General features: G+C 40.9%; 1 protein-coding gene across 2 annotated transcripts in view; it reads right to left on the bottom strand.

Annotated features, from left to right (window-relative positions):
• Window positions 1-17804, bottom strand: part of CEMIP2 (cell migration inducing hyaluronidase 2) — a 73047-nt gene that overhangs the window by 38869 nt on the left and 16374 nt on the right. For both annotated transcript variants that reach the window (XM_037155022.2, XM_037155021.2), the window contains exons 2-10: window positions 16987-17329; window positions 13166-13306; window positions 12012-12573; window positions 7659-7828; window positions 4995-5183; window positions 3142-3311; window positions 1452-1661; window positions 904-1109; window positions 700-769 (exon numbers count right to left, since the gene is read on the bottom strand). In XM_037155022.2, the coding sequence (XP_037010917.2) occupies window positions 700-769; window positions 904-1109; window positions 1452-1661; window positions 3142-3311; window positions 4995-5183; window positions 7659-7828; window positions 12012-12573; window positions 13166-13306; window positions 16987-17317 (2049 nt within the window). In that variant the 5' untranslated portion in view covers window positions 17318-17329. The remainder of the gene's footprint in view (window positions 1-699; window positions 770-903; window positions 1110-1451; window positions 1662-3141; window positions 3312-4994; window positions 5184-7658; window positions 7829-12011; window positions 12574-13165; window positions 13307-16986; window positions 17330-17804) is intronic.

The raw sequence follows: 17804 nt of genomic DNA, 5'->3' as shown, positions 1-17804 counted from the left end.
CCCTGACTGGGGATTGAACCCACAACCTTGGCATATCAGGACGACACTAACCGACTGAGCTATCTGGCCAGGGCCTATGATGTAGAAATTACTGAACATTTCAAACCAACTTAAATTTTGTTATTACAAGTAAGCCAGTGAAATATAAACACTCTTCTAAAGTTTGGTTGCTTTACTGATAAAAAATAAAATGGAGCATTATAAAATTCATATAACGCTATAAAAATTTTTAATATTTTATTATGTATACTTTTAATTGCAAACTTTCCTCTCTCCTCAAGGTTCTTCTGCTGGTCTAATAATCAAACAGACATGAGACAGGTACGTGAGAGAAAAATAACCAAATTCAGTACATACATTATGTACGGGAACCCACACACATGAGACAGCTGGGGACTCCACGTGCAGGAAAGGTTCAGAGACAGAAAGGGGAACTGGGATTTATAAGACATCTTGATTGAGGGGTGAAGTAAGATGCCTTCGGGGCTTAAAAGGTTCACTGCAGAAAGATAAGAGCTGGCATAAATGATTTAGAAGAAACAGAGAAAGGAACCGCGACCACACCCTGCTCTTCACTACACTGGCAGTCCCAGAAAGCGCCGGAAACAGACTGCCACACACTACATTACATCCAGAACGTGACATCCAAACATGAGATTATTTGTAAACGTGGATAAAAAAACTGAAAGCATTATTTACCTGTGAGCCTGCAGCTGCATTATTAATCAGATTATTGTTGGGATGAGCAATCCAGAAGGTTGAAACAGCCCTGCAAGGCATTTTTATAAAGTGATTTAAGTGTTCATCATGAAAATTCCTACCCCCTTTAAGCTTCCCCCAAGACCTCTTCCCCAATAGGCTTTAACCATCACACATGAGCATTTCTCTCTACCAGCTACTCACATGCAGTCAGTGGCAGGCACAGGGATGTAATTTCCAAACACTTTTTCTCGCATTGTGATGCACATGGAGTTATTCCTGTCCGTGGGGAGGAGGGTGCCTGGCTTGGTGAGGAGTCCCAGATTGTGAAACAAAGTATTTCTCTGTTCAACACCATCTTCCAAAAAGAAACAATGGCCTAGTGTGTCAAACCCAATGGTATCTTTTATCTGCAGAAATACAAGTATATAATGTCATTGGTAACAAGATTGACTGTGGTTTAAGTAACAAGTGCTATTCAGTGTAGCATGCTGCGTACAAATGCAGAAAGAATTTTTAATCCTATCTGAAGAGGCAAAGTCAAATGTCAGGTTTTACTGATCTCTTAAGAGAATAATTTGGGTAGCTAAAAAAGTAGGCTTCCTTCACACAGAAAAACAGAATTCTCGGTAGAAACAGGATAGAGTAAGGCATGCGGTACAAGGCTCACTTCTAAAAAATTGAGAAGTCATGAACTTAAGGAGATGTGACTGCTTCAGTAATAGGCCCCGACATAATGGAAGGCTGCTTACCAGCAAGCCATCTGTCCCGTGCACAGTGATGCACCGGGAGAAGCTGTGATGAATGGACAGTCCATCCACAGATGTTCTGCGTCTGTACCCTCCTTTATAGTCCACGTCTCCACACAGATGGAAATGAACAGGATACCGTCCCATCTGCTGCTGACCCATGTGTTTCAATTCCACATAGGAAAGATGGACTGAAGTAAAATTTTTCCTTATCTGCAAGACATGGTAACCAAAATCAAATGATACTTTTCATTACGGGGCAGTAGCAAACTATATTGTTTAAATAGAAAATGTCTGAAGGAGAATACACATTAAGAGTAGATACACACATAGAGTATTTTTTGTTTTTGCATCCTATTTTCCCGATCACCAGTTAATAATTTAGCAAGTGCTCCTTTACTTACTTTGGTGATTGCTTTAAAGACCTATAGAAATAGCATCTTACTAAGGTAAAAGGAAATGACCCTGGCTGGGTAGCTCAGTTTGTTACAGCCTTGTCCCTGATCAGCCAAGTTTGTGGGTTTGATCCTCATCAGGTGCACAAAAGAAACCACAAATGAGTGGAACAAGTCACTGTTTCTCTCTTTCTCCAAAAAACCCCCAATAAATTAAAAGATACAGAATAAAATAAAATGAGGACATGTAACCAGGAAAGCTGCAGAAATAATTTATGTGTGTGTTTTGATTGTTCAAATATTTTGGTCAGTTCCAGTCTCATCCTACTGTTGTATTTCCATAATCTTCACAACAGTTTAAAAGAGTTATTTCTAAATCGTCCTCCAATATTTTTTTGTTAGCACATAATATTATTTACTTCAGTTCTTTCTAAAACTTCCTGCAACCCACAATTAGGGCATTCAATAATTTTAAAGACTGGATTGTCCATCATACTACTAAAAACAAAGAAATAACACTGACTGATATTCCAGAAATCAGGGTAACAGAACAGCTGCCAATAAGCACTGTCCACTCATTGCACAAAAACTGATTTTAAAACACACGTAGCCAAAATGCAGTCCAGAAGTCCAATAAATTAGCACACAGAGCAAAGCTTACCACATAGTAAGCACTGGATAATTTTACAGAATAAAAATCTGCATATAAAACATGTCTTTACAGCCCGGACCAGTGTGGCTCAGTTGGCTGGGTGTTATCCCACAAAGTGCAAGATGGTATTTGATCCCAGGTCAGGGCTCAGGCCTGGGATGTGGGTTTGGTCTAGTCGGGGTACATATGAGAAGCAACAAATCGATGTTTCTCTCTTTCTCTTTCTCCCTCCCTTTCCCTCTCTCTACACATAAATAAATAAAATATTTTAAGACTATATACTGTACATGTTTTTTACAGAAACATACTTTGTATGTGTATATTGTTTAATCATGTTTTAAAAAGAATCAATTAATTCTTTCATACCAAGATCACTATTTTTTTCTCTATGTAATTGGTTTTTCCCAGTATATTGACTTAATTCTTCATAAGGCAAGTCTTCTTGAATGACTTAACCTTAAGTCCAGGTCCACTAAATGAAAACAAATATTCTTTTAGTTATCTAAAATCGGTTCCTTGTCATTCGATAGAAAAATGAAATATGACTTCTTCACATCCTTATAGATCTCATTCCAAAACTTCAACGTCTTTTCAAATATATTTAGCAACCAAGGTTTCAAAGAACTCATCGAATCCTTCTGCCTACCGTGACATGTCCCCCAAAAGTATCATAATCAAAGAGCTGGCACTGGTTTTCCGCGTAGCACGAGTCCTCCATTTCTCCTCGGAGGGCGACGTTCCGGGTGAGGATTCCGACCTCGGCTCTCATGTCCACGCCGTCTATGATCTCACCCATGTGCAGGAACTGAGGGGTCTCTGGTGGGTGTGGGCGAGGCGAGAATATCAGAACAAAGAAACCGTGGAACTTATGTCGAAAAGACAGACTTTATTCTGTAACCCAATGTCATGATCAAAATTTATCGCCTGCTTCCATTCTTTACTGACTCAGATCCCAGGAAGTGAGGACATTAAAGATCATCTAGTTGAACAGCCCACGCAATGCCTAAACCCTTACTACCAACTGTCAAATCCGTGCGCAGGGCTTGCTCCCCCCTGAAGTAGCTGGATCGTCTCTCGAACAGCACCAATTATCTGGAATCTACTTAGGAGTCCATATTCTCCCTCTCTGGCTACACGCCCTTGAGGGCACATGCAGAACCAAATGCATGGGGAGGCCAGAACAGCTAAAGGGGGATGTGGACAGCTGGATGTTCAGTTGCCTTTGTTTCCACTTCAAAGCTACAGCGGTCTGCATTTGCATGTGAACAGCACCAGAATTCCCATCTTTTCTTCCCTACTTCTTCTTATTCTAACATTGCTGTGCATTTTTTAAAATTCCTACCTTGATTAGATATGTAGAAACACTTTAATAATGAGCTTTTCTCTGGTGTTTTTATTATATAAACTCGGGAAAAAAAATACAAGTATATCAAGGAGTTGAGATCACGGAGATTCGTTATCCTCTACGCTTGTTAACAACAGTGGGAATTTCCAAACGAAAATTAATGCCAGATGATACTGTCATTTTCTGGGTTTTTCTGTTTTCTGCTTATGCCCTGAATTACCAGGAAGGAAAAGTACAATGCTGAAGCACACAGAAAAAGTGCCAAGTGAGCCCATCAAATTTTCCCTTAAACTTCAAAGCGCTAAATTATCTATAGAGTACTTATCAAATGGTACTCTAAGCTCTTGTTTTGTACCATAAATGTATAATTTTGAGTACAAAAGTAAGGAAAGCAATATCATGAGTGAAATACACAATGAAGTCCATAAAGGAGGCAATGCATGAAGATTTGCTTACTACCAGGCTCAGAATAAGTAACTCATGAACATCACCCATTCTTTCTAAACACAGTCTATAGTAAGATGCTGTTTGTATACAAGTGTCCTTCAAAAGATGCATTATTCATGACTATATAGCAAACACAGTCTTATTAAAATACCTTTCTGGTTCTATTTTAAACATTAGTAAAATATACTTTTTGCCAAGGAAGTAGGCACTCAAACACCATGTATTTTTTTTTAACTGAAGAAGACAAAACTTCACCCTGGCTGGTGTGGCTCTGTGGATTGAGCACCAGACCAGCCTGTGAACCACAGGGTTGGCCAGTTCAATTCCTGGCTGGGGGCACATGCCTGGGTTTCAAGCGAGGTCCCCAGTAGGGGGCATGAGTGAGGCAACCACACATTGATGTTTCTCTCCTTCCCTTTCTACCTCCATTCCCCTCTCTCTCTAACAATGAATAAAATCTTTTTTTAAAAAAAGAAGACAAAACTATTAAAAAAATAAGTCTACTTTACTATTATTTGACAGTACAAAATTAAAAAGAAGTTGAAAAGAACCTTGGAAAATAATTGAACCATCAATTCTGCATCTTTTATTAAACAAAGAAATAGGCATGAAATGTGGTAATGGTGGTGGTGGTTGGGGGGAAAACTCCAGCAATCAGATCCCAAGAAAAGAGTGTTTCCCGAAAAGCATTCTGAGCAGTCCAATACCTTTGACTTTGACCTGGAAACGGCTGCACTCAGGACAGGGGAGAAGCGTGAACTCTTCTGCCTGGTGCATGGAATAGTCTGTGCTTGCGACCACTATCTGGGCCCCAGGCTCCCAGCTACTGACGTCATCGAGCAGATGAAGCTTCACTCCATCCACAGCTTCTACCCGGAAACCTGAAAGAGAGACTCCTAAACCAAAAAACAAGAAAGAGAATGCTGTATGAGCAGGTATTTTTTTTCCCTAATATTGATCCTCTCACTGATTAACAAAGCAACAGTTAAGATAAACACAAGTCAGCAAATTTTTACTAATGGTAACCATGTGGAAGTCACTCTGTAGATACTAATCTGTTGGTACTTCACACACATAATAACCTTTCATCAAAACAACTATGAGCGATAGGAACTATTGTCTGTATTAGAGATGAAGAAACAAAAGTTCAGGGCCTTTGAATAGCAGACAAAAAAATGGGAGAGCCCAGAACTGAATGCTAATTGAATTCCAGAGCCCAATTTCTTAACCTTTATATCAGTCTCCCTTCCCAAGAATCAAAACAAATAGAATAAGAACACAGGTAATTGAAAAAAAAGCGAAAAAAACCCTCCTGGCAGCAACAACAATTCCTGCCCAAATTTCAGATTCTTGCCAAAAAAATGTACCTAAAAAGGACAACTAAACATTAATTTTTTAATTAAAATTTCATATAAACTTCAATAATGTTTTGAAAAAGATGACAAGGATGATTTTAAGCAAAAATTCTTTAAAAAAAAAAACCAGGTAAATAAGTTTTGACTTAAATGATTGTTAGAATTTTTTTGTTGTTCGTTTTTTGTTTTGTTTTGTTTTTATATCCAGAAGGTTAGATAAGGAAGATCTGTATTATTCAGTTATTCCTCAGTTTTTTGTCTTTAGAAGAAAACTCTGCCTGAGATTATCTCCTACCAACACTACTGAACTGGAAGCCAGAGGGGAAACCAGCTCATTCTCCCTCCTTCCTGAAGAGGATCACCACCTCTTCCAGAAAGTCAGAGTCATTGAGAAACTGGACACAGACAGCACCCGCTGACAGGCAGCTGGAAGGCACCCTCCCCAGAAATGAGCGGTGGTCAGTGACGCGGACACACAAACGGAATTTCCCACAAAGGAAGTGTTGGCTCCAGGTTTGTCAGTAAGTATCTCTTGCCTGGAATCTTACTGGAAGCAGCTGTACTAAACTTGTCATACAAATTCCTACTAAGAAATGCTTCTCACCCAATCTTTTTTTTATGGCCAGAGGCAACCCCGGTGTAGTAGAAAAAGCAGTGTTCTTTGAGGCAGAAAGCTGAGGTTTTATTCCAGCCTCCTCCTCCATAATAATACCATCTCCTCACCCCAAACCCAGGGGGTTGCTTAGAGGCAACATGTGAAAGCCCCTGTCTCATAACCGGAACTCTATTTATCTTTTTGTCTTAAAGCAAAAAATCACTCTTTAATTACAATACAAAATACACCATTGTAACCCAAGTCGTGTTTGCTCATCATAAAAATAGGTAACATTTACTGAGTGCTGGCCATATATACTATACTAAAAAAAAGAAAAAAAACTTCCTGGTCTTCACATTTGATGCTCAGAGCAGCCCTATAGGGTGGTTTCTAGTATCAAATGAGGAAGCAGGGTCAGGAAGTTAAAGTTGCATGCCCACTGACATAGAGTAGAAGAGCTGGGATATGAACCAGGCGGTCTGTCTCCACCAGTCCACTGTAGGGGACACTTTAACACTGCTTCTAACAACAGGTATGAACCAAGTCCACACTAAGCCCTTCTGGATAATTAGAGATGGAATAAAGTACCTCTTATTCATTTCACATTTGTTTGAGTATAATATTTGGTTAAGAGAAAAAAGGGGGCAGGCAAGCACAGACAGGAGGCTGCCAACCCATACCTGAAGCCAAAAATCTGGCAGCAAAGTGGGCAAGTAACAAAATTACACAGTGAACATCATTACACACCCAGTGCTAGGTATTATTCGAACAAATTATAGCTCTTCTGAAAGGTGGATTATAATTAAAAATATACTGAAGAAAATGTGAAGACATGAAATACTTTTATATGTTGTTTAAAGAGAGAAAAACAGGTGAAAACAAAGATGAGCTGAAACATAAGTAAAATAAAAATATTAAATATTTGCACCAAAATAATTATCTCTGAATGATAGGGTTGGAGATTAATTTTTACTTTGTACTTTCTGTGTTTTCCAGTTGGTATTAGCAATTTCCCTCTCATGATCCAGCTAAGAAAATGAGCAGTTGGTTTGTGTAGCAAACCAAATTTGCTGACATAGCTACATAAAAGAGAAGATGCAAAGTACAAGATCATGTTCACTGTCACAGAGCATAACCAAAAGCAGCTCACCATGTCACATCCAGGAAATGAATCTATTTTCACTAGTTGGCCACACTATAGAAAGTACGGTTGGTGGTGCCTGATCTAGAACAGACCGCTCTCTAGTCCAGAAAGAACCTTGAGCCTAAAAGATCTAGTGCAGTAGGGAAACTATAGGCTTTAACTTCAACCAGCTGAGGAATCTGACTGGTATGTCATTTGCAAATGATACCACTTTAAATAAAATCTGTCACCATACTTACCAATGTCTTACAAGCCCATGTAAACTGTACTTGCCTACCTTCGATCCATTCACTATAAGCTGTCACAGCAAACTTCTGACCGTCCACAGTATAAAACTCTCTCTGGGCAAGAGCCTTGCCTCCGCTACTATGGTTTTCATAGTTTCTCACAGATTCATTGCAAGAAGTACTTCCACCATCAATGACACCAACCAAAGCCCAGGCTTGCCTGGAAGGAAAAAGAGCACGTGCATTTGATCATTTGCCAAGGTACTCACCCAGATCCCTGGCAGAGACGTTAAGTCAGGTGCTAATTATCACCTTTCATTCCTTGTCAGCCCCTGCACCTTTTTTCCTTGTGAGGGTACAAGTCCAAATGTTGACTGAAGTAAACATCATGGAAGGAAATGCACCTGGATTATTTATTTATTTATTTATTTATTTATTTATTTATTTATTTATTTATATCAAGAGGGGAAGGCGGGGAGAAAAGAGGGAGAAAAACATAGATTGGCAGCCTCTCACACGTCCCCAACTGGGGACCTGGGCTGCGGGGTGCCCTGACCAAGAACCCAGCCAGTGACCTCTGAGTTGGCAAGACAACGCCCAACCCACTGAGCCACACCAGCCAGGGCGCGCCTGGATTTCACATCCTTGTTTGTCCAGCTCTGTATCAGGTGAAACACTGATGACTGTGGCTTTCATTAATCATTGACTTCCTTCTTCAATACACACCCGTTTCATTTACTACCATTCTGGCCACAAACCCATTTATTTTCCTTCTTTTAAAACTTGCTCTTTCAACTCTCCTCTCTGCAATGTCCACTAATCAAACTACATAATAGAATCACATGCGGAGCTCCCAGAACATGCCTATGTTCGGACGCAGCGATACAGTGGGGGCCCAGCCTTAGCAGATCAGTAAAGCTCTGAAGGTGATACGAATGTGCAGCTACACCTGAGAACCACTGAGTTACCGCGCTGGTTCCCCAAGGTCAGTAGATCTCAGACTCACCTGGAAGGCTTGTTAAATCAGATTGCTGGGCTGCACCCCCTGTCTGAAATGAGGTCAGAGAATCTGCATTTCTAGCAAGTCCCCAGGTGCCACTAAGGCTTTCTGGTCTGGGGACCACACTGAAAACCTGTTAGAGGCCGGAGCATAGAGCAGTGGTTGCCAACCCTGCCCACGCGCACGCGCACACACTGCCTGGGACCCTAACCTTCACGGGCCCTGAACTGAGTGAGCCAGGGTAGGCCCCAGGACAGGATTTATTAAAATCTCAGGGGTACAAGTAAGGCTGCAAACCTCTGGGTTAACCATTTCTTAATGCTCTTGAAGCTGCAGAAGTACTATCCGACATATTTTACAGGCTCTACGTCTGTTTGTTAGAAGCGATGTGCCAGAAAACGCCATTTTATTTCTGTGATACTGCGCTAAACCCTCACAAGGACTTGCTTGAGCTTGTTGCCAACAATCAGCAAGAAAATTTTCAAAAAGAACACAGACAAAAAGGCAGAAAATTTGCCTTAAGACTTCTGGTTTAAAACATGAAAAGAAAAATGCCAACTTCTTTCCCTAGGGGGAAAAAATACACCCAATGTAATCCAGGCCAAACAGATGGCCGGATGGTCACAGATAAAAGTTAACCTAAGCACGCCCACGTCCTTGTAAATTCCACACCCACCCCTGCCTGTCTTCAGCTGCTCTTTGGCTGACAATGCTTCACAGCTCTATTTATATTCCTTGACACAGCAGAAAGAATAGGATGAAGAATGTCTCAATTTATGATCTCCTCTTATGTGAGAGGGAAGGAGGAGAGATATAATAAAGCCTTCCTTTATTTACCAGGACTACATCAGCCACTGAAAACAATGTTGTATTCTACCGACAGTGTCTCCAAAACACTCCTACTCCTTTCCTCCTCCACTTGAGGAAAATTTCAACGCACCAGAACATGATATTCAAGGGGGTTTGTTTATGTCCACTGGACATAATGTTAAAGCAGTGGAACATTGGCAAAGGATCACGACTCTAATTCCTCCATCAAATCAGCAGCCATATTTTAAAGTGAATTGAGAAACCAGGAGAATGTAACTGCCCCCTCCAAAAAAGGGCAGACAAAATATTCGAAAATATCATAGCTTATGATCACACAAGTCTAGAACAATAATAGCATAAAGTTATAAACAAAAGTTGTGCCCTAGCTGGTATGGCTCAGTGGGCTGAGGACTAGCCTGTGGGCCAAAAGGTTGCCGGTTCAATTCCCAGTTAGGGCACATGGCTTGGTTGCGGGCCAGGTCCCCAGTGAGGGGCATGTGAGAGGCAACCGTTCAATTTTTCTCTCACATTAATGTTTCACTCCCTCTCTTTCTCGCTTCTTTCCCTCTCTCTAAAAGTAAATAAATAAAATCTTTTTAAAAAAAGAAACAAAAGTTGTAACTCCTGGCATTACTGGATAATGAAAAAGTAGGAATCTAACTTAGAAAAGACCATGCTTCGCCACAACGTCTATGAGCCACAGAAGTGTGTACACATGTGCATCAAGAGGCCGGCAAAAGCAGCACTTATTATAACAGAGGTCCAAACTGGAAAACCAGCTACCCAGGAGCGAATATGTCATGGCATAAGCATACAATCAAAAATGAACAGCAATGAGAACGAGCCAGCATGACATGCAAGAACATTGCATATTTTGCCATGTATATACAAAAGTGTATAATGCACACTTTTTGGCCCAAATTTTTGAGGGGAAAGTAAGGATGCACATTATACATGCACAGTACTGATTCCCACGTATAATGCAGATTATACATGGTACTAAAACGTGGGTGCACATTATACACAGCGAAGTATGGCTAGACAACTCTCAATAACAGAGTCAAGCAAAGCAACGAGATACAAAATGCGATCTATTGTTTGTCCTCATTTATATCAAATTCAAAAACAGGAATCCCTCACCTTTGGTATTCTCCACAAAATCAGGGGTGGTTACCTTTGGTGAGTAGAGGAAGTGATCAGTGGAAAGGAGGCGGAAGGGGGGTGCCTCTGGGCTACTGGCAATGTTCTATCTCATGAACTGGGTGGTAGCTATACAGATATCGCATTGTGCCAAGTCACTGAACTCTATATTCTTGTCTTCAGCACTTTTCTGTATGTGTATTATATTTGATAAACATTTAAAGAAAACACTTCTGAGGTTTCACACATGCTCTACTCCGTCTGTGCAGACCTCCATCCATCTGCCTGGAGAGCACAGCCCTAAACACCCTCACCTTTGGGAACCCTCCACTGACCAACCCAGGCCGGTGTGGGGGCTCCTCCGACCACGCTCTCATTACTGCCTGCAGATGCAGCAAGTGTTTTCTTGCTCGGGGCTTATCTGTTTAGGTCTCTGTTTATCCACCATCTCAATTGAAGGCTCTGAGACAGTGTCATTTCATTTAAGCTTCTACAGATACCCAGCTCTCAGCACCTCTTAAATGCTCCTGGGCAGGAACAAAAAGCATTTTTAAAACATTACAGATCCCCTTTCTCTACTCACTGAACTTTCTCCAAATTTCCGTAGGTAATACTGCATTCCAACAACCAAATTTCCAAAGAAAAAATAATAACCAGGTCAACCATCAAAAACAATAACTAAATCATTTCAATATGTGAGTTTTGAAATCCTCCTACATCCCACTGCAAATATTCCCCGACTTGACGAAGGGCAGTAAGCAGAACTGAAACTTCTGTTTTTTGAATTAAGTGTTGAGCCAGCTCGTGGCTGCATTAGGAAATCAGGGTTAACTAGAATACGGCACAAGAACCATAAATAGTGGAAATGATTCCTACTATCTCAATGAACTTCCTACCCCTCCTACCGGTTCCTTTCTCCACCAGCCCTCCACAGTCCTGCGTCATTCAAACCAGCAAACGCAACTCAGCATGCAAAGGATTCCAAAAAAGAAAGAACAAGGAAACTGTGTATGTTCCACCCCCTAAGGCTTTTAAGACAACTTTCACACCTTAGCAAGAAATTGGACTCCAACCTTTCAACTCCTAAATTGCTTCAATTAGCCTGAGTTTCACATGACACACTTCAGGAGGTTATGAAAGAGGAGAGTAAATTGTCCTTAAACTTCCTGATCCATTTTTTTCCCTGTTCCATATTTCCATTCTTTTCAGAACCTTGACACCACTGTTCATAAAAAACTTCATAAACCAAAGCCAAGGAACCAGCTTCTGTAACCAGTATCCTGTCCTCCAGTCCCACGTTTCAAAGCAAAAGAGACAACCAGACCTCTAAATGGTGGTGGCCATTCTGACCTGAAGTTGGCTGCGTTGTGCTGTTTCTCCACCCTCGCTCTCCTCTCATACAAACGTAGTCTCCAACACAGAGCTAGGAAAGAGAGTACTAAGGTGTACCCACCTGTAGCCCAGGCCTTGGATCAGCTTACTTCCCAACCGGTCCTGGATCATTTGTATGGTTCCCTGTAAGAGGCTTTTGGCGGCTGAATCTCCAACAGCTATAGCAACAATGCGTCCCGGGTCCAGGACTCTCAAAAATTCCTGAAGTCGTCTGCTCTCATTGTGGTATTCGTGGGTATCAAACCTCACATTTTCCAAAATTTTGGCTGTGTCTTGGTCAATGACCCTCACATTGAGGCCCCTTAAAAAGTCCTTCTCAAAGGCATAGGAGCCGAAGGCCAAGCCCGAGGAATGCAGAGTCCTTGCCAACAAAGTCCACGATGTCTTCTGTGCCCCGTGTAACTCCAGTGTCCCGCCGGCTTCCACTCCAATAAATTTTTTGCCAAATGTTGGCATACTTTCACCTTCATCTGACCTGCCATACAAGGCAATTGTCGCTTTGGATTTATAGCGGCATTTTTCTGCTCCAATATGAAGCGCCCCACCATCCTTGATCAGGATGTAACGAGTCCTCAAAGTAATATTTCTGGACCCATCTTTATCGTCCCCAAATACAAGCAGTCCTGTGGAGAACAACACTAGGGTCAGTCTACTTCTAAAACATTTTTCTGACACACAGAGAAATAGTTTCATCTTGAGGCTAGAAGGGGAACACTTCTGCAGTTAAGTTGGGAAGAAAGAATGTACTAAGAGTCTCCATAGAAAATTAAACCTGTTTTCAAAACATAGTGAAGGAAAAAACAAAGAGCTCACATCTCAACACACTAAAATGCCCATGCATATGAGCTTCAGTCCATTTACTTTATCAATAAATCATTTCCAGAAATCTAGGGGCCTACAAACCTGAATCTCATTTTTACATGTTAACCAGGTTAGTTTTCTCATCATTCTCCACAGCTCTACCAAAGAGCTGGCTACAAGAAATCACTTTCTGGGACTGTTTTCTCTTCTACAAATCAAGGGTATTGACTTGAGTGATTCTAAAGTCCTCTGGCTCTTGAATTCTATGGTTCTGCCTTAGGAACTTTTCATGTTTCTGTGGCTGGAGTGATACCACATCCTGAAGACTAATAGTTTTCTACAGAAACAACATCAAATGTGCCCTCATAGTAAAGAGCAAGCTTGCAGTTCCCATAGAGAGTGACCATGACTTACCTCCATCCTGTATGACTATAGAATTCACTGTGGCATCTGAGGTCAGACGGAACATATCCCCCTCCTTGATAACAACTTGCTTTGCAGAATCCTGTCCCGGATCCCAATTCCTGAGACGAGGGTTCTGATCTGGGCAATTCTCTGTAAGACAACGCAACCTCAATATCCCATCAACCCAACCAAATGCAAGGATACCTTTAGGTGAATCCAAGCTCTGGCATTATTTATTGCAATCTGCAACTAATGGGCTTACATATTTTAGTTCCCTGCCATAGGGTGGAAATCCCACCCCTGCCAATCCAGCAGAGGTATGTCAAATCCTTTACTTCCTCCACAGATAGAAAGGGTTTCACCACAAAACTAAATTGCTACCATCTAATTCCGGTCAAACTCCATGAAGTAAAAATGGAATTTCCCTGAATCATCACCCACTCTAGAAGTAAATCAACAGTGAATTGTCCTTGGACCCACACTAGAAAGCTGTTTTAGAAAAGAAAATATGTTCACAACATACTGGTCAATGAAAAAAGGAAACTGCTATGTAGTATGTATATTAGATCTCCCCAAGTTCTTTCCTGTGCACAGTGAATCCTTAGTAGGTGACAGTAGCACCTCTTCCCTCCAATGGCAGCAGCTGATAAATATCGCTAATTTCAGACATGTACTTTCCCCACCAAAACTGCAAGAAGCAAATGGCCAAAGACAGGACTTCTCTTTTCAGAGATGAGGAAACCATGGGTTAGAGAAGCCAACCCAAGATTACTGGGCACACTGAGTGATGTGGAGGTTCCCCTTTCAGAAATGAGGGTTATTTTACTGGCAGTGGCCCTTTACTAGAAGCAGAACCTTCCTCTTGAACAGGTGATGATGAAAACATAAAAGTGTTCTGCATTGCTACAGCTGTTTAATGCATGACACCTTTGGTTTCTGCTACAATTTGAATGGGGGGTATCTCATACCAATTTAGATCCACTAAAGATCAAGTATTAATACTTGTTCATGATAAATGTGTCCACTCTATACTGGATGCCATAAGATTTATTTAAAATATATCTATTTATATTTTATAAATATAGTTACATATATAAAGCAATGATCCCACAATCCTCCAAGTTTATATTCCAGCTTGGGAGACAATGCCACAATATATGAAATACTTACATATTTAACAATATGGTAATTATTTTAAATGCAAAAGAGCTCAGAGAAAGGAGGGGTGGGGTGGCAAGTACCTGAGGCAGCTTCAGTGAAACAAGTCACAGAACAGGCAAAATATGTTTGGTGATCATATGAAGATGGTACATACACGCTGGGAGATAATATGAGTAAAAGCAAAGCAATGGTGCTGCACAGAGATGCTTTTTATAGAAAGAAAACTCTGATTCCTCCTTCTGAACATGTGTAACACTAATGCAAACACCTTATTTCTAATTGAATTTATTGGGGTGACATTGGTTAATAAAAGTATATGTGTTTCAGGCGTACAACATGTTATTTCTAAGCACTCGTGTTGCCCTAGGCTCACGCTTTCTCTTTGCGGTGATAGAACTACTACAGTTCAGATTAGTCCCACGAGTAAAGACCTTGGCAATCATGTCATGGAATTAATTTTTCTCATAGGAGCTCCATAGTCATTGTTACTTCATTCTGATAAATCAGCGATCATCACTGATACTAAGAATAACCCCTAAACTCTCCTTCCCATCAAATAAACAAGGAATTTCTTAAATTTGTTCTGACTTAATACTGAGGATTTCTTGAACTTTTCTTCTAGCTCCTTCTCTTTCCATAAAACATCTAGCTGGAATTCTCTGTAATGCTGTATCAGAAGCGTATGCCCCATGTATCAAGCACTGTCCTCAGCTATGGAGAAGGAAATCCAGTCTTGACACCTAGAGCCTACTACTGTTAAAATAGTTACACAATTCCACTTCATTGTTTATAATTATTCCCCAAGAAGGCATGCTTCATAGAACCATCATCCAAAATTCCTGGCTGTTTCCTTCCAATAAAGTATATTTAATGAGAAAATGTGTGGTCTGCCAAAAGCACAGAAAAATAGCTCAGTCCACCCCATCTCCCCAGCTACGCACTTGTTAAGCAGTGGGTGCATTATCAAAGTTATATAAGAGCAATAACCACAGTGAGGCTGCCCTGAAAATATTTCAGCATACCAAATCTTTCCACTGATATTCTGCACTTATACTGCCAAAAATGAAACTGAAGAATGTTTGATTCAATGATTCATCAGCAATTCAACGTCTTAGACAGAATATAAAAACATCAGTTAAAGCTACAGATCTCAGCTCTGCTTTTCCACTAACTTAGCATCCCTTTTCTGAAAATTACTTGGAAAGAATGAATCAACAGCAAGTGAGCCTGGTTATTCTGCTGGAGAAAAGGGGAATGTCAATGCGATGTGCAGTGAAGAACATTGTTACAAGTTCACAATGTGGTCTACTGGTGTGATCCAGAAAGATGTTCATATGAACCTCTCTCTCACTTCAGGTCTATGTAGAAGTATTGATACCACCTCTCCCCAGAAACTTAAAGCCCATAAAAACCCCTAAATGACCCATGAACACGAAATAAAAAATATTTATCAGTCTTATAAATGCTTCTAAAATGTTCTACCCATTTAAGAGGCATCTAATTGGACAAAAACATGCTGTAGACGAAGAAAAGGACGGGAACTGTGGGCTCCCAGTTCTGGGAACTGTGTAACAGCCACGGCTCTTCTGCTTTGCTGCTGCTGCCACCGCCCGGGGCCTGTGATGCTCACATGCACCGACCCCATTATGCACGGGACCCCTCACGTGCACGGGATTCCATTATAAGGCCAGTCTTTGTTGGTGCGGTGTTTAGGCCAAGAAATGTCTTCAAAATCACCCAAAATAGCAACATATTACCACCTGGAAAAGCAAAGGCCATCAAAAAATTAAAGCCTCCCTACAGGATGTTTAACTAGGAAGTAATGAGTGATTTTTAGACAAATGATTGAGAAACCACACCTCCAAATGGAGGTTTTCCTTTTGGGATATACGCTGTTCCTCAAACATATTTGAGGCTTCTCTCGGAACACTCCTCAGGCAAGCCAGCTGCAAACTACAGAATGCAAATCTTGTCATCTGAATTTATACTTTTAAAAAAGCAAAGGTAGTTTATCATGATAGTAGTGACTTTTATCACTAAAACTTTTCAGCGGAAAATCATACCTCCCACAAAGGATAAAACTGTGCTGCTGCCAGAATTCAGTAAGGACCCCAAAATCAGCACTTCAAACGGAAATACTCCAAGGCTGTCTTGAGCACTGGGACCAAGTGACTGAATGGAGAGGAAGGGCCATCCTTCAATTCTTTCATTTCCCCTGGACTCTTTTAACAATGGCTCTCATTCAGAAGTTACGCCTCATATTAATTAATTATATGAGTATATTAGGTAGTTAGAGCCAACTTCAGATAAAATAATTTTTTAATCTTACTCTACTATTTCCTTCCCTTCTTCCCTTTCCTAGAATATGTTCTATTTTCCAAGTTAATTACCATATTTTTCGAACCATAAGACTCACCTAGGTTTTAGAGAAGGAAAATAGGGGAAAAAACTTGAAGCAAAAAATGTGCTAAACTATTTAATAACCTGAATAACATATTTCATGTAAACAGAACTCAACAGCAGCATTAACAACCATTATTCCTCCCAAATGGGGGGGAGGATGCATCTTATAGTCCGAAAAACATGGTAACCTGGGAAATAAAGTACATAAATCAAAAAACAAACAAAAGAAAAGAGCGTGTTCTATATGCACACCCACATACACGTACCATCTGGAGCATATTTTGAGGATATCCCTAAAATGACTGCAAGCGCAACAAAAAACGAGAAGCTGGTGATAGCGAAGCAAATGAAAGTATTCTTGTGCCTCTTCTGCTTTTGGCTTTCTCCGTGGGTTTGCTGCTCTTCAGGTGAGAAAGCAAAGCTGGCCCGGGCTTCCTGTCTGATGGAGGGACATTTGGCTGAAGCTTGGCTCTTTGGAGGAGGAGGGGGACGCAGTGGGACAACCTTCCCTGGAACATAACCAGACGAGCGACGGCCATTTCCATTCTGAGGCTGCAGGAAAGCAGGGGAGCGTCCCCTGGAGTTGGTGGCATGCATGATACACTGTCACTGCGAAAAGAAAAAAAAATTAAGGCTCAGAAATGTGAGAATTGGAATGGTTTTTTGTTCAGTATGTTTTATGGTAGTAAATACATGCAACATAAAATTTATCATCTAAAACAACTTTTAAGTGTACAGTGCAGTGGCACCAAGGACATTCACAACGGTGCACAACCATCAAACCGCCCATTTCCCGGACTTCTTCATCCCAAACAGCAACGATTCTACATCCTTTCAGCAACGATGCCCCATGTCTACCTTCTCCTAAGTCCCTGGGAAACACTATAATGACTTTTTAAAATACCAAGTCAGCTTATATCCCTGTGTGGACAGAAAGAGATTCTAGCTCTGGCAGGTGTGGCTCAGTTTGCTGCAGCACTGTCCTGTAACCAAAAGGTTGCAGGTTCCATTCCCAGTCAGGGCACACACCTAGGTTTCAGATTCAATCCTCAATGCCCAATCCCCAGTACTGGTGCATACAGGA

This window comes from Artibeus jamaicensis, unplaced genomic scaffold, assembly GCF_021234435.1.
Source record: "Artibeus jamaicensis isolate MK-2021 breed Jamaican fruit bat unplaced genomic scaffold, CSHL_Jam_final scaffold_1964, whole genome shotgun sequence".
Taxonomy (NCBI): Eukaryota; Metazoa; Chordata; class Mammalia; order Chiroptera; family Phyllostomidae; genus Artibeus; species Artibeus jamaicensis.
The sequence above is the reverse complement of the archived record's forward strand: the minus strand, read 5'-3'. Positions and strand labels throughout refer to the sequence as shown.